The 21,020-nt window shown below is 35.2% G+C and overlaps 2 protein-coding genes across 4 annotated transcripts in view; one reads left to right on the top strand and one right to left on the bottom strand.

Moving 5' to 3' along the window:
* The window catches only part of LOC126815458 (zinc finger protein 280D), a 33,826-nt gene extending 24,038 nt beyond the window's left edge, over window positions 1-9,788 (bottom strand). For all 3 annotated transcript variants that reach the window (XM_050541103.2, XM_050541105.2, XM_050541107.2), the window contains exons 1-5: window positions 9,715-9,788; window positions 3,323-3,578; window positions 2,890-3,131; window positions 620-671; window positions 171-266 (exon numbers count right to left, since the gene is read on the bottom strand). In XM_050541103.2, the coding sequence (XP_050397060.1) occupies window positions 171-266; window positions 620-671; window positions 2,890-3,131; window positions 3,323-3,563 (631 nt within the window). In that variant the 5' untranslated portion in view covers window positions 3,564-3,578; window positions 9,715-9,788. The remainder of the gene's footprint in view (window positions 1-170; window positions 267-619; window positions 672-2,889; window positions 3,132-3,322; window positions 3,579-9,714) is intronic.
* Window positions 9,789-9,982: 194 nt separating this feature from the next.
* Window positions 9,983-21,020, top strand: part of LOC126815460 (carnitine O-palmitoyltransferase 1, liver isoform) — a 41,578-nt gene continuing 30,540 nt past the window's right edge. Inside the window, exon 1 of the mRNA XM_050541113.2 lies at window positions 9,983-10,317. Within this exon, the coding sequence (XP_050397070.1) occupies window positions 10,184-10,317 (134 nt within the window). The 5' untranslated portion in view covers window positions 9,983-10,183. The remainder of the gene's footprint in view (window positions 10,318-21,020) is intronic.

Here is a 21,020-nt window from a genome sequence, read left to right as displayed (position 1 = left end):
GGTCCCAGATCAAGAAGAACATTTACAACTTATTGTACATGCAAATCAACCATTGATCATTCAACTCTATTGAACTTATGCATATATAACTATGTATGCTTCATGAAACAGGTTTCATGTAAAGAAGTAAAAAAAGATTTATAATTAGACAGATTAAAAGGCATACTTACCACTACTGTCTACTTCTTTCTTTGATAAACCTAGTCTTCTCTGACTTTCTAATTCTGCTCTTTTGTCAAACATTGTCATAGGTATCAAATTTGAAGCTTCAAGAAAGTAAAGACATATTATGTAAATACCAAGATGACACATTCAAATAAGGATTTACTAATTTATCCATTGCAAAAAGCTATAATCTATTCGGTCTTGTATTTAAGCTTAGATTAAATGCTAAATACATAAACCAATAACCAATATTTACATGAACAGTGAGACACAAAGTTTCATCTCCCAACCCCCTCTACTTTCAATTAAAAGCAAATTTTATCTTAGCCAACCAAATTGCTTAAGCAGAAAATACTCATACATTGTAATTGACCAGAGTCAAGATATAACAATCTTCTACACCAAGTTTAAATGTTTTAGCCCAAAGAAACATAACTAAGCAGACCAGACCTACCTGCCTGAATTTGAGATTGTGTCACATTAACCATAGGAGCATTCGGTTGAGGCTGCAACAAAGATAATACAATTAATAATTATCATCTTGGGCACTTCTTAATATTAAGAAACAAAATCTTACTATTTAATTCTTGACCTACATCAACACATAGAGTGCTTCTTGAAGTTGAACCAAAACAAGTCCTAATTGCAAAAACATTGCACAGGCATTGATCAAATTATTCAGTAATTCAGAAATTAGAACTCCTAAATGTATCTGAAAGTCAGAAATAATGCCATCCCAAACTTAGGCTGCCTGTCTACAGCTAGCTCCGCCTGAGAACAGGCCCTAAGCTAATTAACCAACATTTTAATTCCTACATCGACGATTTTAGTCGAAAACACCGAGTATGCTTTTAGTAATTTTTAGAAGTATTTATTTCTCTTCTTTTGTCATATTGTTGAATGAAATTAAATATGTTTATTTAGACACTGTGTGTATGAAAGATGTCAAACGAATCAAAGCCGAATAACAAAATAGTCCTATAATTATTCAATATGACGGCGCCCATGAAATATAATTTCACAGAGGCAGTTTTGTTTGCGAAGACAAATTTAGGAGTATCTCACCTTGTTTTGAAAGATAAATTGTATTGCAATATTACCCACTAGCACATATTATATATCGCTTTTACCGGAGTGGCAGAAGTTGACATTTTCCCAAAGACATGTGTTTACATAAAACATGTGCTTGATAGTGTTATTTTTACTCTGTTGTATACACAAAGCTGTAGTCCAATTATTAAGTCCCGCCCCAAAATGATCACATGAGCATTTTAAATGGAGGCTAACTAGGGCAGTGGTCATTACTCTCGAAGTATGACGTAGATGGATCGCTGCGTGCAGTTTGAAATAATGCAACATACCATAGAGTAGTGCACACTTCTGTCTCAAAGGGGATATAGTTGAATGAATTTTCAAGAATAGAAATCTCTTCAACTCAAAAATAATGACAAAAATTTTGTGAAAATGGGGTTTTGGACTACAACACTTGTGCTGACTCAACTAACCCGGTCAAATGAAACAAATTTGCTGTTTTTCATTACTTCTTAATTCAACATTAGTTATTATCTGAAATGACAGAGCTGTGATTGGACTAAATTAAAAGGCTTGATTGCAATTCTATCATTTCGGAAGATTCTGAAATGACAATCTGGCATCCCCCAATTTTCCGGTGTTTCAATGTATCAAGGGAGATCTGATAACTGAAGTAATTTGGACTAAAAAAGGATGGTTTCAATTTCGGTGCGAAACACGTATTGTTTTCGTAAGAGTTTTTATTATTATTTTTTTCTTTTTTTGCCGATTTTTAGATGTCAGAAGTTGCAGCCAAAACTGTGCATAGTGGAAACATTCTACCAACGTAGGCCGAGTTGGCCACCGTGGAACTAAATATTAAATATATATTGGGTAATTTTTGACGAACAAGAAGTGTTGCCTGTATCTCGGTTATTTCTAAACAGATCTTCTTCAGGTTTTTCGAAATTCAGTAGTTCACTCGATTAGTTTTAGCATAAAAAATTTGTGAAAGTTTTCTTCATTATTTCTTTGACATTCAAGATTGCGTATCTCTGTCACTATTTGAGATATCAAGTTGAGACTTGGTAGGAATGAGGAACATATCAATGCCTTCAAAATGGCATATTAAAAGATTTTGTGATGGCTTCCGGAAACTTCTGGAAATTTCCGAGTCCTTCCGATTTTTCGAAAACTTTTTTTTGGTATTGAACCTACTTCAAATGGCAACAATCCTTAGGGAGTCGATTTTTTAATTTCGATTTTGTTTACTTCCGGTTTCACTTTGAAGTTTGTTCGACTTTTCACCATCTAGATAGTGACCTAACCTTTCCATCACCCTTGACCTTTGTAAGTATGATGACCCTGATGTCTACTTACAATTAATATAAAAAAAGTTATGTCATGAAGTATAACTTCTGGTTTTATTAAGAGTTCAAAATGACAGGTTTTTCCACTTTAATAGGTATTGGATGTTAATACACTCCATAATTCATGGTGTAACTTGAATGTTGATGTGACGTGACATACCGAAACACATCAATACTCCTTAGGAGTTTTAGTTTTTTTATTGTATTCTGCCAAAATAGGATAATAGTTAATGCCCTCAAAGCACACTGCATGGAGCATGCCCATCTTCATTGTTGCAGATGAGAAAGAAATTGAACACCATTTCATTTGATTTATTATCTATGGAACTGTTTAAAAGCTTACCGCTACTGTCATCATGGGTCTAATAAAGATTTGATTTCCAACTTTGACAACATTGGACTGCTGACCATTTACAAATTTATAAACTTGTTGTGGAATTGCTGAAACTGGTAATGGTGGAATGGTCAAATTAGCAACAGGGGAATTACTAACAGCTTGTCTCTGTGCAACTCTTTGATTCACAGTTTTTTGTTGAGGTGGAGATTCACCAATAACTATGATATCAGGATCATTCACTTGTTGATCTTTAAAAGAAATCAAGCCAAAATTACAAAGAATAAATAACATAATTAATCTTCTAAAATGCAATATAATTCAATATGATATGTACTTGATACAAACAAATTGTGGGAACATGAATTTTTAAGTTCTAGTTAAAGAACCAATATCAAGTATTGTCTAAAAACAAGAATAACATAATTTATTTAAATCTTACCAGTTGTAGATGTGAGAGAAGTACTTGGTAAAGATTGGATCTGAACTTTACCACTCTTTACATTTTCTATATACTTAGAAACACGATTAAATTCATCTAAGGCATTTTTATAGTTATCTTTCTGACATGGTAACAAGTCTTCTTCTGTACATTCCATAAGCAATCTGACATCACTACTAAATGTGTGTTTGTTCATGGTGTACATGGCCTGCATAGAGGCTCTTCTAGTACTCTTTGGCATTTTGGTCAATTATGCCTGAAATTTAAAACTGAGTTAACATAACAGACATAGTTTCGTTTTAATAAACATTGCAGTATGGCACGCCAATAATGTGTGGCACACTAACAAGCACGTTCTGGGATCGATTCAGGTGTTGGATGGGAAATCTCCTCAGGAATTTTGAGCATGGTTTCCCATTATCCGAGGTACAAAACAGAGGGTCTAGCAAGGAACAAAGATAGGTTGCCAGGCAACGAAACATACGCCCACAGCAGCTAAGTCGTACGGGCAGTCAACAAGTGTTGTCCCATATTTTTTCTTTCGTTAGTAATGAGAACATTTACAACACATGAAAATCTGATTACGAGTAATAACCCATGAAGTAATTATTGAAAAACATTAGAATTTGTTTTGATTGTTTTTCACATGACCTTAAACAATTTATATTATTACCTTTAGCCTCTAGAGTGAATAAATGAATGAAATGGAGTTTTAGCCTCTAGAGCATCCACAAGATTTTTCAAAGTGATTAAGGGCCTTAACTCTAGCAGTAATTATCAGAAATCGTTAAAAAATGAACAGGATTCTTTGTCTCATGACCTTAAACACTGTGTATAAGTTTAAAGTCGATCAGATATTAACTTTAGCCTCAAGAGCTTTTACATGAATTTTCAAAGAGGTTAAGGGCTATAGCATAACTCTGGCAGTAATTATCAAAAATAGTTGAAAATCATTAGGCTTCTTCTTCTTATGACCTTAAACAGTGTGTATAAATTTAAAGTCAATGGGATGTTAACTTTAGCCTCTAGAGTGTCCACAAGATATTTCAAAGTGTTCAAGGGCCATAACTCTGGTAGTAATTATCAGAAAGTCATTAATAATATATCATGAATCTCCAATGCCGAATTCCCAATGACACATGATATCGGTTGGAATTAGGTCAGTAAACCAGTGATGCTAGTTTTAGTTTTAAATAGTGTTTACCGTTATGATTTTTTATTTTATACACATGCTGACACAGGCTTATTTTTTTTAAAATATTGTGGTTATTATCATTGAAAGCTATATGGCACAGTCATATGGAATTTAATTGTAAAGTCATTTATGGTTGTCACCTGATCACTGTGCCGTGTGTCTATCATGGATGAATGAAAAAAACAAACAAGCCAACAGTGAGGCTGATGTCCCCCGCCGAAATAGGAAAATAATTAGAGAGTTATTGTGTTCCAAAGTCTCAGCAAATCAAATTGCTTATCGCTCTGCTTAATCTGAGCAGAAAATGCTCATTATCGATCTTAGTCAAGGTATTACTGTAATGAAACTATACACCAAGTTTCATCACTCTCACTTAATTAGAACTAAAGTTATAGTGTCCCAAAGCATCAACCAATCAAATTGTTTATCTCTGCTTACCCTAAGCGGAACGGACAGACAAACAGACAGACGGACGAACCCATTTTAATAGTTCCCTGCTTTCTTCGAAAGGCGGGGGACAATAAGCATGAACATTTACTCAATTCGAAGATCAACCAATCAAATTGTTTATCTCTGCTTACCATAAGCGGAACGGACAGACAGACAAACAGACAGACGGACGAACCCATTTTAATAGTTCCCTGCTTTCTTCGAAAGGCGGGGGACAATCAAAGTAGGAGAGTTATTGTTTTCCAAAGTCTCGACCAATCAAATTGCGTATCGCTCTGCCTACCCTGAGCAGAAAATGCTCATTATCAAACTTAGTCAAGGTATTACTGTAATGAAACTATACACCAAGTTTCATCAATCTCACTTAATTAGAACTAAAGTTATCGTGTCCCAAAGCATCAACCAATCAAATTGCTTATCTCTGCTTACCCTAAGCTGAAAATGCTCATCTTCGAACTCCATCAAGGCATTGACCTAATCAACACATACACCAAGTTTGAACATTCTAGCTCAATTAGGAAGAGAGTTATCGTGCCCCAAAGTATCAACCAATCAAATTGCTTATCTCTGCTTACCCTAAGCGGAAAATGCTCATCTTCGAACTCCATCAAGGCATTGACCTAATAAACACATACACCAAGTTTGAACATTCTAGCTCAATTAAAAGTTATCGTGTCCCAAAGCATCAACCAATCAAATTGCTTATCTCTGCTTACCCTAAGCGGAAAATGCTCATCTTCGAACTCCATCAAGGCATTGACCTAATCAACACATACACCAAGTTTGAACATTCTAGCCCAATTAGGAAGAGAGTTATCGTGTCCCAAAGCATCAACCAATCAAATTGCTTATCTCTGCTTACCCTAAGCGGAAAATGCTCATCTTCGAACTCCATCAAGGCATTGACCTAATAAACACATACACCAAGTTTGAACATTCTAGCTCAATTAGGAAGAGAGTTATCGTGCCCCAAAGTATCAACCAATCAAATTGCTTATCTCTGCTTACCCTAAGCGGAAAATGCTCATCTTCGAACTCCATCAAGGCATTGACCTAATAAACACATACACCAAGTTTGAACATTCTAGCTCAATTAAAAGTTATCGTGTCCCAAAGCATCAACCAATCAAATTGCTTATCTCTGCTTACCCTAAGCGGAAAATGCTCATCTTCGACCTCCATCAAGGCATTGACCTAATCAACACATACACCAAGTTTGAACATTCTAGCCCAATTAGGAAGAGAGTTATCGTGTCCCAAAGCATCAACCAATCAAATTGCTTATCTCTGCTTACCCTAAGCGGAAAATGCTCATCTTCGAACTCCATCAAGGCATTGACCTAATAAACACATACACCAAGTTTGAACATTCTAGCTCAATTAGGAAGAGAGTTATTGTGTCCCAAAAAGTGTGACGGACAGACAGACGGACAGACAGAAGGACAGACAGACGGACAGACAGACAGACAGACAGACAGACAGACAGACGGACGAACCCATTTTAATAGTCCCCTGCTTTCTTCGAAAGGCGGGGGACAAAAAATGTTTGCAAGTTACCTGATAGAAAAAACACTACAAATTGTGTTATGAAGAAATACAACGGTGCCGTATCAGCTTATATCTAACAAAAAAAACAAATGTATAATCCAGTAAATTATTCAGGAATATTACTATAAATTCTAAGCCGGTACACAAATTTAATATGGAAAATTTTTTGCTGAACAGTGAACCTATTTGTCGTTATTTTTGTGCTATTTACATACAGTTAAATACATATTCCTCATAACAAATTACCAAGAATTTTTTTTGTTGAAGTCTGGTTATATTAAAGGGAATGGAAGCTTAAAATTTTAAAACCCAGTTCCTACTGGGACCTCATTTGACCCAATTCTGGCCGGTTCATTTCAAAATGGATTAAGAACCCTGGGTTTAAGTCTGGACTAAGGGCTGGCCATTTGACACCGTTCTGCTGTAGAAAGTCCCGAGTAACTATAGGGTCCACAACTCAGCCTTCCTAAGGGTGTAACGGTGATATAATAATACGGTTTTTTAAATCGGATAAAAATTATGACCTCTATAGGGTCCACAAGCTGAAATCGCGATTTTTAGTACAGTCAGGGGCCATAATTCAGGAAGTTACGGTCCGATATGCGCGAATATCAAAAGGAACCGAGATCTTATGGTTATAAACTTACATTGCAAGTTTCAACAAAATTGGATAAAAATTGTGACCTCTATAGGGTCCACAAGCTAAAAACGTGATTTTTCGTACAATCAGGGGCCATAATCCATGAAGTTTTGATCCGATACATGCCAATATCGAAAGCAGCCGAGATCTTTTTGGGATAAACCTATATTTCAAGTTTCGTCAAAATCGGATAAGAATTGTGACCTGTAGAGAGTCCACAAACAATTGTGGACGGACGGACAGGGGCGACAGCATACTAATAAATCGGATAAAAATTATGACCTCTATAGCATAGGGTCCACAAGCTAAAAACTCAATTTTCGTACAATCAGGGGCCATAATTCAGGAAGTAACGGTCCGATATGCGCGAATATCGAAAGGAACCGAGATCTTTGGGTTATAAACTTACATTTCAAGTTTCAACAAAATTGGATAAAAATTGTGACCTCTATAGGGTCTACAACCTTGATATTTTTACACTCTTTTCAGAACGAAGGGTGGCCATTTTGTCTGTCAGTTTTGGGCCGATTTTCACGAAATTCGAACTCAGCCACCCTTAGGGTCTAACGGTCATATAATAGTACATTTTCATTTTAAATCGGATAAAAATTATGACCTCTATAGGGTCCACAAGCTAAAAATGCGATTTTTCGTTCAATCAGGGGCCATAATTCAGGAAGTTACGTTCCGATATGCGCGAATATCGAAAGGAACCGAGATCTTTGGGTTATAAGCATACATTTGAAGTTTAAACCAAATAGGATAAAAATTGTGACCTCTACGGTGGTTACAAGCTAAAAACATGATTTTTCGTACAATCAGGGGCCATAATCCATGAAGTTATAGTCCGATAGATCCCAATATCGAAAGGAGCCGAGATCTTGTGGACAGACGGACAGGGGCGACGGCATAATAATAAATCGGATAAAAATTATGACCTCTATAGCATAGGGTCCACAAGCTAAAAACTCAATTTTTCGTACAATCAGGGGCCATAATTCAGGAAGTAACAGTGCGATATGCGCGAATATCGAAAGGAACCGAGATCTTTGGGTTATAAACTTACATTTCAAGTTTCAACAAAATTGGATAAAAATTGTGACCTCTATAGGGTCTACAACCTTGATATTTTTACACTCTTTTCAGAACGAAGGGTGGCCATTTTGTCTGTCAGTTTTGGGCCGATTTTCACGAAATTCAAACTCAGCCACCCTTAGGGTCTTACGGTCATATAATAGTACATTTTTTTTAAATCGGATAAAAATTATAACCTCTATAGGGTCCACAAGCTAAAAACGCGATTTTTCGTACAATCAGGGGCCATAATTCAGGAAGTTACATTCCGATATGCGCGAATATCGAAAGGAACCGAGATCTTTGGGTTATAAGCATACATTTGAAGTTTAAACCAAATAGGATAAAAATTGTGACCTCTACAGTGTTTACAAGCTAAAAACGTGATTTTTCGTACAATCAGGGGCCATAATCCATGAAGTTACAGTCCGATAGATGCCAATATCGAAAGGAGCCGAGATCTTAGGGTGATAAACCTATATTTCAATTTTCATTGAAATCGGATAAAAATTGTGACCTGTAGACTGTTCACAAACAATTGTGGACGGACGGACAGGCCGTCCGTCCGGACGGACAGAGGCGACAACAATATACATCCACATGAAAATGTGGGCGTATAAAAATTATAACCGATGGTCGCCCTGGAAGTGAAGAACCAGACTCGACTTGATTGGTTGTTTTTACCACATGGTTATTTCATAGCGTCTTTCAAAAATGGCAGCTTTCATGCAAATGTGAATTGGTTTTGAATTTTCAACATTAAATTCTTTATAAGACTTAGAGGCAATTAAGTCTTTAAAAAATGAAAACAATGTTTGAGGTGCCATTTCCTCAAATGCATAAAAATATCAACCAATTTGGATATCAGGACCCTTTCTTTACTTTAGTCTAGTTTGTAGAGGTTAGGAACAAGATAAAGATCTGTTCCTTTAATCCACTGCCTAATATTATTGGTAGGCTACATATAGTACATCAAAATGAAACTGACTTTGTTGTACAAAATAGGTGTAGCCTAGACCAAATGGGTTTAATCATACTCCTAGTAGTAGCCTAGTAAGTAAGATTAATAAGACTGAACAGCAGGAGGACCGCACTACACAAAACCCATTATATTTTCTAGCTTGGGCTAATGTAATGTAATGTATTCGATTATTTCCCTTTCTTTCATACAGCTATCGCATAAGTTTATTGTCACCTGGATAATCGATTACAAATACAATGTTTGATTGAGTATATATTGCATCAAAAGAATTCATAACTCATAACATAAGTGACATCACTATTTATATGACGTCACACTATCAAGATTCTCGTAGCCTTCCCGAACTTCATTCCAACATGGCGGATAAAGTTGCCATTTCCTAACAATCGGTCTCTTTCATGTCTGCCAGAAACATTGAATATATGTTTTTCACCCCGCATATTATGCCGTTGGGTATTAACAGTCTGAAAACAGACGAAATAGGTCGGTTTTATATTAATTACCTATCGAAAAGTCTCATCAACTCCGGTTAATCAAGAACCACAAATCATTTTTCGTGCGAGCACTATGTCACGTGACTGCATTTTGGTAATATTCTTACCTTTTTTCTGTTAATTAATTATTGATAGTATATGTTTATATGAATATGATGTTGTCAAATTATAAAAAAATGACCAAATAATGTAAAACCTGTTATCTAAAATTGATTGGCGAAACATTAATTTCATTTAGTAACGAGGCTATTTTATCGTATTCACTGTATCCAATTTGTTGCGGAGATTAAATTCTGGATTTCTTAGCAGACAGCGGATAATGGAGATATTGACAAAGTGCGACAGATGACAGTCTAGTCATATGCTGGCAAAAGGAAACCTTTATCTTAGATGTTGGTTGATAAAGAACTAGAAGAGAAGCAGTTGTCTCTGTCTTCATTACAATAAGTATAAATATCATAATAGTAAGGTTGTAGCAATGGCAGAAGCTCGATCTGCAGTAACTGAGCCACGGGTGCATGAAATCGAAGAAGGAAAAGATAACACAAGTGAATTTTATTTGGCATTTCGTCAGTGGCGAAGATCGCTCGTAAGAAGATTCTACAGGACAAGGTATATATATATACAACTGTATACATTTGCAAGAAGAGATGAAATTAGCACGATTTTCCAAATCTACCCAAATCATCCACCAAAATCTACCCAAATTCCAAATATATGCACCATTAGGCTATTTCAACTATATTATATAGGAATAATTTATAGGTCTATTTGATAATAATAATATACCGTTCTTTATGCCAAATTGTCATTTTTAATTTAAAATCGTATCGTTTTTATTTCAAAAATGTCTTTGCAAGTGCAATTTTCCAGCAAGCGATTTCGTGCAATACAAGAATTACTCAATTAGGCTATGTCCGTCCCTAAAAAAGTCAAGTGGGAAATTGGTTACAACTTCCAAACTTGTTCGGAAATCGTGCTACCCTAATATCATTATCAATAATGATAGCAGCTCGTTAGATGTGGGACAGTTATAAACTTATAGTGACAGTCTGTACTATGTGACACAACTTAATAATGATCTACTTTTAAGTATACTTTACAATTTCTTTCAGATAGATAGGCCTAATAATATCTAATCTGAATGTTGAACTGTTTATATGCCCAATAACATTACTCAATTAGGCTATGTCCGTCCCTAAAAAAGTCAAGTGGGAAATTGGTTACAACTTCCAAACTTGTTCGGAAATCGTGCTACCCTAATATCATTATCAATAATGATAGCAGCTCGTTAGATGTGGGACAGTTATAAACTTATAGTGACAGTCTGTACTATGTGACACAACTTAATAATGATCTACTTTTAAGTATACTTTACAATTTCTTTCAGATAGATAGGCCTAATAATATCTAATCTGAATGTTGAACTGTTTATATGCCCAATAACATGTTGGTTATAATATATATATGTTTTACAAGGCAGGAGCGTAAAATAATAAAGCACTAGCCATTGCCTGTTTTTGTCTTGGTTGGGATGGTGTCATGTCAGAAGTTCAGCATGTACATATATCATCATATCAAATTTGGTGAAAAATGTATGTAGCTGAAACCCTATAGATACATGTATGAACATGTATTATATAAGATGAGCTTACTGTTTGTATGAGTGTATTACTGTACAATGTACATGTATGTGTATTCTATCTATGTGATGTGTATTATTAAATGTATATTAATGACTATGTCTAAGTGTACGTCTAATGTTGTTCTTAATGGATTTCAAAATTTTATGATTTGAAATGTCAAACACAGAATTATTATTCTGTTCAATTTTTGTTTTACTTTTAAAACCTAGTACAGAGTTCATAATCAATTTGTTAAAACATGGTCTGTACCAGTGTGTAGGATTTCAGTCATTGTTTTTTAAGGCGAACGATCGCTCTCGAGCACCTGCTACCACGGGCGTGGATTTAGGAGGGAGGGGGGGTCTCTGTCCCCCCCATGATTTTGATCGCCAGGACAGATTTTCAGGTTTATATCCACATGATGGTGAGCTTGTTTCTACGTATCTGGAACTGAATCGGGACTTGGAACAAGAATTGCCATTTTTCAAGCGCCAGTTTTCGGCCAAATCTATTTCACTTGTGCACGAAGCTTTCCTCATTATGTCACCTGAAGTGAGGCAGACGTTCCCTTCCCTCGAAGCTCTTCTCATCTCACACTGCTGAACCCTGTTAGTTCCTGCTCAGCCGAATGATCCTTCAGCACTCTGCGCCGTATCAAAACTTGGCTGCGCAACTCCATGACGCAAAACCAACTGAGCCACTTGATGGCATGTGCGGTGCATAATGACCCCCTTCATGTCACCAAGATATTCAAAGAGAACAGTCCTGATAGTAGAACGAACTTCTTTGGACGATTCTCTTAACTTTATGAACAATTAATATTTATGTAGCTTTGATGTAGGTAGTCAGTTTTTCCATATTGTCATCATATTACTCCTAGTTACAGCCTTCATCGAAATAACACTGGTACAGTAAACTGTTCGTAATTGTTTATTTCGTTTGGTAATGAAATGTTCCAGATTCCAGGGTTCGTCCGTCCCCCCAAAAGTTATGACAAATCCACGCCCTTGCCTGCCACTCACCTGAATGTCAACCGAGGGGATTCCCCCCCCCCCCTAAAACTGAAAATCGCTCTCCTTTACATAGTCATTGGGGGTTTATTATCATTTATGAAACCAGGAATGACCCCATTACATGCAGTTATTGGTCTTAGAACCGTTTCCCATGCACATAACTAATTAATCTCCTTAATATCAGATCACTCTCCTTAATTTCTAAATCACTCTTATCAAAAATGGGAGACTTTTTTGAGGGGAGCGATTTTTTCAATTCGTTGATTGAGGGGAGATTTTTTTGGCTCTCCTTTGAAATACAAGGAACAACGACTGGGATTTGTTGACAATAATTTTAGATTTAACATTCAAAACTATGCAGAAATTCCTGGTAAAAACAAAATATACTCTTCAAAAAAAGTAGGGGATATTCAGAAACAATACAAAACTTCAGAAATGCACTGCTGTTTTTATAAGATGTAACCAGTGTATGTTTATAACAGGCCAATTGCCTACACATGAACAAAAACAGTTCATATGGGCGGCTTATCTCTCGCAAAGAGATACACTGTCAAAAGTGAAAATGGAAGTTTTTGATTTTTGTCTTAATAATGAGTAATTGCTCCACCAATCCTCAGACATTCAGCAATTCGTCGTAGCTTGCTCCTAATCAACCGTCGAATCACGATTTGGGGCATTCTGACCCACTCCTCTTGCAGTGCCACGGCCAATTCTTGCAGTGTTGTCGGTTGACGTTTACGAACACGTCTCCTGATCAAATTAAACGTAACACACTAAAGCAAAGATACGCTAAACAGTAAATCTTATGCAAGAACCGATAGGAAAGCAAACATGGATAGGATAAACCAGCAAGCGGCAGTTTTCATCAACCCTTCCTTGAAGTGTCAAATTTGACAATGAACCCATCCCACGTATATGGCGCTATTGCGTGTCGCACACGCAGCTCAGTGGTTCTGTTGGGGCAAAAATTTCTTCATCTGTAAACATACTCTCAAAGAATTTCAAGTGTCCATAACTATTTATCATATCACAACCTGCATAGGTATTTGTATTTCAATATCCCCTACTTTTTTTGAAGAGTATATAAATATAATACTCATGAACTTCTGTTGATATTCAGGAGATTAATAGTTATATTTTCTATCAACATGGCACAAGCATACATTTTTTAATTAATACCAGATTTCTTCAGGTCTACTCTTTGGTTCAATGGGGGGGTTGGATGGCTGAATGGTTAGCGTGCGCGCGCTGTATCATAAAGTCTGTCATTGAGTCGACTGGCGTGGTTTCGAATCCCCGGTTGTACGTGGCAAGGAGTAGGGTCGCCTGTCCAACCTCGTGGGTTTTCTCCGGGTCCTCCGGTTTCCTCCCACTGCTAAAGACCCCTACGCGCAAGCGAATTATGTAAATAAAATTATAACCATATGTTAGTCCCGAAATGACCTAGTTTGTGTCGAGTGGACGTTAAACCCCATTTATCCCTCTCCCTTTGGTTCAATTCTCCAATAAATCTGATTTATCAGAATGTCAGAATGAAAAGTTTATATTAAATTTTCAAAAAAATATTTTAATTTGATCTGGTTCCTACCAATATACATGTATGTTCCATCATTATTTCTAATGATCTGGACAAATCAAATCATAGACTCAAATTAATTGCCCAATAAGCACACCATAAATTAAATTGTTTAATTTATTTACTTAAACATGCATTATGCAAGAGCAAAATCTGCTTATTACAAGTCTTTCTTTAGGCCTGAAATGTTATCTAAATTATCAATTAGACATTAATTAACTTATCCAGACCATAATAAACTGTCGATGTCAAGCCTAGCCTTCGATGTTGGCTGGATTAGATTCCTATATGCCGCTAACGGCTATTGATAATTAAATCAGAAAAAGTGGATAATCGAGACTTTGCTGTTTATATAATGATTTTAGTAATGATGACCGAGACTATGCAAAAATTTCACCCGCTTCTTTCTCGGCTCATAGTGGATCAATTTGACTGAAATTTCCAGCAAATTACCTTTACACTATCTAGATTTTAACTATTATAGCGAGAACTGCCATCTCTTTATCTTATCTCCCATAATGTATCTTTAAATTACTTATTAGTTTTTCTAATTTGATTATTGCAGAGTTAACTGTAACCAGTTGATAGCAAGTCAATTAAATAGATGACACATATTAATTAATTGCACATTTATCTTTTTCAAAAGTATCGACTAACTATACACTAAGTTTCATCACTCTCCATCAGTTAGAATCAATGTTATCTAGTCCGAAAGCTTTGAGTAATGAAATTGCTTAGCTCTGCTTAGCCTTAGTGGGAAATGTTAATGAACGCCTACACCAAGTTTGAACATTCTACCTCAATTAGAAGGAGAGTTATTTTGTTCCAAAGTCTTGACCAATCAAATTGCTTGTTGCTCTGCTTACTCTGAGCAGAAAATGCTCATTATCGAACTTAGTCAAGGTATTGAAGTCATGAAACTATACACATATATAATTCATCTACATGTACATGTATTGACCTGTTTATTGGCCAACACCTTGAGCATATATGTACATGTATAGGGAGCCTGCATGGCAAGCCCCCATTTATATGCTAACATATATTTGTTGATCTTTTAATATACTTTTTTTCATTTGTTTACATTTTTATATATATTTTTAAAAGATTTAGATAGTGTTGTTTTAGAAAATATCCCACAACAGATAATAACAATGGGTTAACCACCAGATTTCATCCATCAGTTTAATTGACAAACATGGAGATCAAAGTCCAAAAACAGATTCGTAGATCAGTTTTCTCAATTAAATATAGGTTATCAATATTTCTGATGTTTTATTTAGACCGTAAGATTTATTTATAATAGTATCCCAAAAAACAAACCGGAATATGTATGCTACATGTATGTACCGGTAGTAGTATTTCTAAGAATAATTTAGTATATGTATAAAAACAGTTTAGTTTGGTGGCATATGCAGCATTTCTGAAATGATAGTGGGGGCAGACAGTTTTGGTGAAGTTAAAATGTTTCCTGGTAAAGGTTCACAGTTCACCTTTGAATGGACTTTGAATTTGTTTTCTCTTTAGGTTTGATTGTACGGCTATTTATTAGAAATATCATACTTTACAGACATTACAGATTAGACTGCCACAGTCATGGTAATGTTAAGATCTTTTAATATAACAAAACATGCCAATTATAAGTTATGTAACCATTTCCAGATGTTCTGATAAATAGCTTGATTTCAGTACTGTGTTAGTTTTAATCATAAATAATATTGTAAGGATAATTATGTCAAATTAAATGGAAAAGATAGTAAGATCAATAAGGAGTAGTGATAAATAAAGTCCACACTAATTCTGTCCAGACATGCAGGCAGCCTAGCCATCCTTTTTATACGCCCACATTGAAATGTGGTCGTATATTGTCGTCGCCCCCGTCCGTCCGGCGTCCACAATTGCTCTAGAGGCCAAAGTTAATATCCGATTGACTTTAAATTTATACACAGTGTTTAAGGTCATGAGACAAAGAAGCCTATTGATTTTCAGCGATTTCCAATAATTACTGCCAGACTTATGGCCCTTGATCACTTTGAAAAATCTTGTGGACGCTCTAGAGGCTAAAGTTAATATCCGATTGAATTTAAATTTATACACAGTGTTTAAGGTCATGAGACGAAGAAGTTTATTGATTTTCAGCGATTTTCGATAATTACTGCTAGAGTTACGGCCCTTGATCACTTCAAAAATTCTTGTAAATGCTCTAGAGGCTAAAGTTAAATTGATACAGAGTGTTTAAGGTCATGAGACGAAGAATCATATTGATTTTCAACGATTTCCGATAATTACTGCCAAAGTTATGGCCCTTGGTCACTTTGAAATATCTTGTGGACGCCCTAGAGGCTAAAGTGAATATCCGATTGACTTCAGATTTATACACAGTGTTTAAGGTCGTGAGACAAAGACGCCCACTGATTTTCAATGATTTCCGATAATTAATACCAGTGTTATGGCCTTGATCACTTTGAAAAATCTTGTGGATGCTCTAGAGGCTAAATATCGGATTGTCTTGAAATGGATTTTCAACGATATCAGATAATTACTGCCCTTGATCCCGTTGAAATATTTAGTCGACGCTCTAAAGGCTAAAGTTAATATCTGATCGACTTTAAACTTATACACAGTGTTTATGGTCATGAGACAAAGAATCCTGTTCATTTTCAACTATTTCTTATAAGTACTGCCAGAGTTAACGCCCTTAATCACTTTGAAAAATCTTGTGGATGCTCTATTGACCAAAGTTATCATCCGATTGACATTAGATTGATAAACAGAGCTTAAGGTCTTGAGACAAACAAGTATATTGATTTTCAAAGAATTTTGATTGGCGTATGTTTCGTTGCCTGGCAAGCTATCTTTTTTTAAAACTTTGATCCGTAATTTCTCCAAGGGGAGATAACTAATGACATCGTTGAAGTTGGATTTACTTACATTCCCAATTTCATGAAAATTGTACTAATATTCAAGAAAACGAGGAGGGGTACGGCAACACTCCCTTGAATAAGTAGAAAAGCTGGACAGGCTGGTACATCTGCGTAGGATCTGGATCAAAAAATGATGCCGGCAGGGCGGAGTAGTAGAATAGATAAAATTAAAGAATCCCCGCCAAACAGAACCAGCAACAGACTTGTAGATTTAAAAGATCTTTATATCAATCCAACATTTCGGGTGCAATACCCTTTTTCAAGAATGATTTTTTGTGAATCCTGTGACACCTTATATACAAACAAAAGAGATGACGTCACAGGATTTTAAAATTTATTAATGTACAATGATTGGTTTGAAAGAAAAGGATCGTTGAAATTAAGGATTGTTAAAAACGAGGATCGTTAAATTTATTTCTATGTACAAAAAGGATTTTTAAAAATTAAATTAAAGATTGTTAAATAAGTAAAATTATTAATATGATTATAAAAATAAGTAAAGATTTAATATTTTAAAATAACAAAGAATAGGTCGATTCTCGCGGATTTAAATAAAATAATTATCATTGATGTCTTCTAGGATGGCTGTGGCTACGGCTGTTTCTTCTTCTTTTTCTTTGCTGTTGTTGTTGGATGGAACTAAGAATGTTTATAGATTGATGATAATTATGGAGCGATTTAAAATGAATAGTAGATAATGTACTCCAGGATGGCTAAGGCGGTGGTTGTTTCATCTTCTTCTGTATTGATAGGATAAGTTGATACGTATAGTCTTGGTCATCCGGAACCTCAGCAAAGAAAAAGAAGAAGAAACAGCCGTAGCCACAGCCATCCTAGAAGACATCAATGATAATTATTTTATTTAAATCCGCGATAATCGACCTATTCTTTGTTATTTTAAAATATTAAATCTTTACTTATTTTTATAATTATATTAATAATTTTACTTATTTAACAATCTTTAATTTTATTTTTAAAAATCCTTTTTGTACATACAAATAAATTTAACGATCCTCGTTTTTAACAATCCTTAATTTTAACGATCCTTTTCTTTCAAACCAATCATTGTACATTAATAAATTTAAAAATCCTGTGACGTCATCTCTTTTGTTTGTATATAAGGCGTCACAGGATTCACAAAAAATCATTCTTGAAAAAGGGTATTGCACCCGAAACGTTGGATTGATATAAAGATCTTTTAAATCTACAAGTCTGTTGCTGGTTCTGTTTGGCGGGGATTCTTTAATTTTATCTAATATTCAAGAAGTTGTCTTGTTGGTTTTACTTACGGGATGAGATGTCAATGACGTAATATTCAAATTTCAAAAATTGGAAATAGCAGATTTGAAGTAAATGTTTTAAGGTACTCAAAGAAAAAAGAATTAGTATACTAAAATAGATCAAATAGTCACAAAGTTACAGCTATGTAGGTGAATTTTATTATCAGTAAATTTTGGTGATTTCCGATTCGTAAAACGTTTTGGAAATATATTGATTCCAAAGCCACCACGCATATTTGGAAGGAGGCTAACCAGAAATGTATTAATTTCCCAAATAGGCCACAATTTCACAAAATGACGTCCGATTTTGATTATTTTCAAGACGTCAAAGGCGAAATTCAAAATATTCAAGTACCAAAAATTCGACCATGAGCCAAGCTATCCAGAAATGTATTAATTTCAGAAATAGGAGACAAATTCAACAAACTACGGTCTATTGTGTTTATTTTCAAGCCCGTTGATGTAGATTTGTTTGTGGACAATCTACAAGTATAAGTCACAATTTTTATCCGATTTTGACGAAACTTGAAATATAGGTCAATCTCCCAAACATCTGAGTTCCTTTTGATATTGGCATGTATCGGACCATAACTTCATGGATTATGGCCCCTGATTGTACGAAAAATCACGTTTTTAGCTTGTGAACACTCTAGAGGTTACAATTTTGATCCGATTTTGATGAAAGTTGAAATGCATGTTTATAACCCAAAGATCTTGGTTGCTTTCGATATTTGCACATATCGGATCGAAACTTCCTGAATTATGGCCCCTGATTGTGCGAAAAATCGTGTTTGTGCTTGTGGTCCCTATAGAGGTCACAATTTTTATCCGATTTAAAAAAAAAAACGTTGGAATATATCGCAGTTATACACTAATGATGCTTGAGTTCGAATTCCGTGAAAATTGGACAAAAACTGACAGACCCTTGTGAGCAAATAGTGTAAAAATATGGTATATCAAGGTTTATGTTTTTATCATAAAGATCTTAGTTCCTTTTGATAATCATACATATCTGAACATAACTTCCTGGATTATGGCCCCTGATTGGTCGAATAATCGCATTTTTAGCTTGTAGATTCTCTAGAGATCACAATTTTTTTTCAGATTTTAAAGAACCTTTAGATATATAACCATTCCACCATAATCAACTTATGAAGGTTGAATTGGAATTTCGGAAAAATCGAAATGAAACTGCCCGACAAAATGGCCGCTCTTTGTTCGCAAATTGTATATAAGTATGTACGTGTAATACAAAGGTTATGGACCCTCTAGAGGTCACAATTTTTATCCAATTTTGATGAAACATAAAAGATATCTTTATATTCCAAAAATCTCGGTCCCTTTTGATATTTGCGCATTTTAGGCCATAACTTTCAGGATTATGGCCACTGATTTACAAAAATCGTTTCTGTTTTTAGCTTGTTCTCTATCCATCTCTTGCAAAATGTGGGCGTATTCTGCCTGGCAGCCCCTGGTTCATATTCAATTCAAAATGGTGACCATCAGTTGAAATAATTCAAAATTCTGCTCTGAACGTTTTTTAGACATTCCTTCAAGGATTCAGAAAATATAACTCCAAGGTCCAGGGCTCTATAAAAGTTGAGTGTGCCTGCACACACACTTGAAAATGTGCCTGCAGGGTCATACTGAAACACAGGGATGTAGCCAGGATTTGGTGAGTGGTGTAAAAATATATGTGGGGAGCGGAGCGAGGCCCAAAAATATTTGGGAGGGGGGCGTGGTCTTTTATGAAAATTAAACTCTTCTTGGTGTATTTTCAGAGCATCTGCTGCCTTTTGTATTTGGTTCAGTGCAAATCAAATTTCCATTTATATATTCAAATTTTACCAAATTCACTTAATTTTCATGAATGATACAGGGATCTAAAAACTTTTTGACACCACCCGACCGGGCATAAAATTGTCCCGCCCCACTCTGTTTTTTTTTCAAATATTACTTTATTACTTTGAGATTAAAAATTAAAACGATTCTTAAAACGGTGTTTGTCTTTTATTTGAGTACAACGAATTATGACAACAGGTACATGTAGATATTGATAATTAAAACACGTTGTATTATTTGACTTGTTTGTAAAGTTGTTGTACGTGTCTCACGAATATTATTATTATTACGGTCAACAGTACAACACAGGTAAGAAATAAAATAAGAAACATCGAGAAAATTTGCAGGCACGTGTTGGACAATTACGACATTCAAACCTTTAACATTGGAGTGCCGTAAATTGGTCCGGGTGACCTATTTACGGCAAATAAACAAATATAAAGACCGTAGAATAATTGTAAAATGAATAGACCTAGGCCTACACATCTTCTAAGCATAAATAAACAAAATACCAATACATCTTTCTTTAAACTAATTTGGGATGATAGGGTCTACTACGGAACACAAAAATAAATTATGCCGTGACAGACATCTTTAAAAATGTGCCTGCAAAAAAGTTTTTTTAAAGCAAATGTGCCTGCGCACACCGTGCGCATGTGCGCAGAAATATCGATGCCTGCCAAGGTCTGTAAGTGAATTATTGCAAAAGCCTTAGGGATTTTTCACGTTTCAAGATGGTGGCACTTCTGGTTCAATCGAAAAACTCCATATTTTGTGTATGCATCAGTAATTTCTTAGTTAGTACAGAAACAAAAATTTCAAGGCAATCTGACGTACTTTTTTTCGATTTTTTGAAAACTTTGTCCCTTAATTTTTCTAAGGGAAGATGCTTAGAAAATTTCTAATGATATTGTTGAAGTTGGATTAATGAGATCTACTTATACATTCCAAATTTCATGAAAATCGTACTAATATTAAAGAAGTTGTCAATTTGGTTTTACTTCCGGAACGGAATGTCAATGACTTAATTTTCGAAAATTGGAAATAGCAGATTT

The sequence above is a fragment of the Patella vulgata genome, chromosome 3 (assembly GCF_932274485.2).
Source record: "Patella vulgata chromosome 3, xgPatVulg1.2, whole genome shotgun sequence".
NCBI classification, from domain to species: Eukaryota; Metazoa; Mollusca; class Gastropoda; family Patellidae; genus Patella; species Patella vulgata.
The sequence above is the reverse complement of the archived record's forward strand: the minus strand, read 5'-3'. Positions and strand labels throughout refer to the sequence as shown.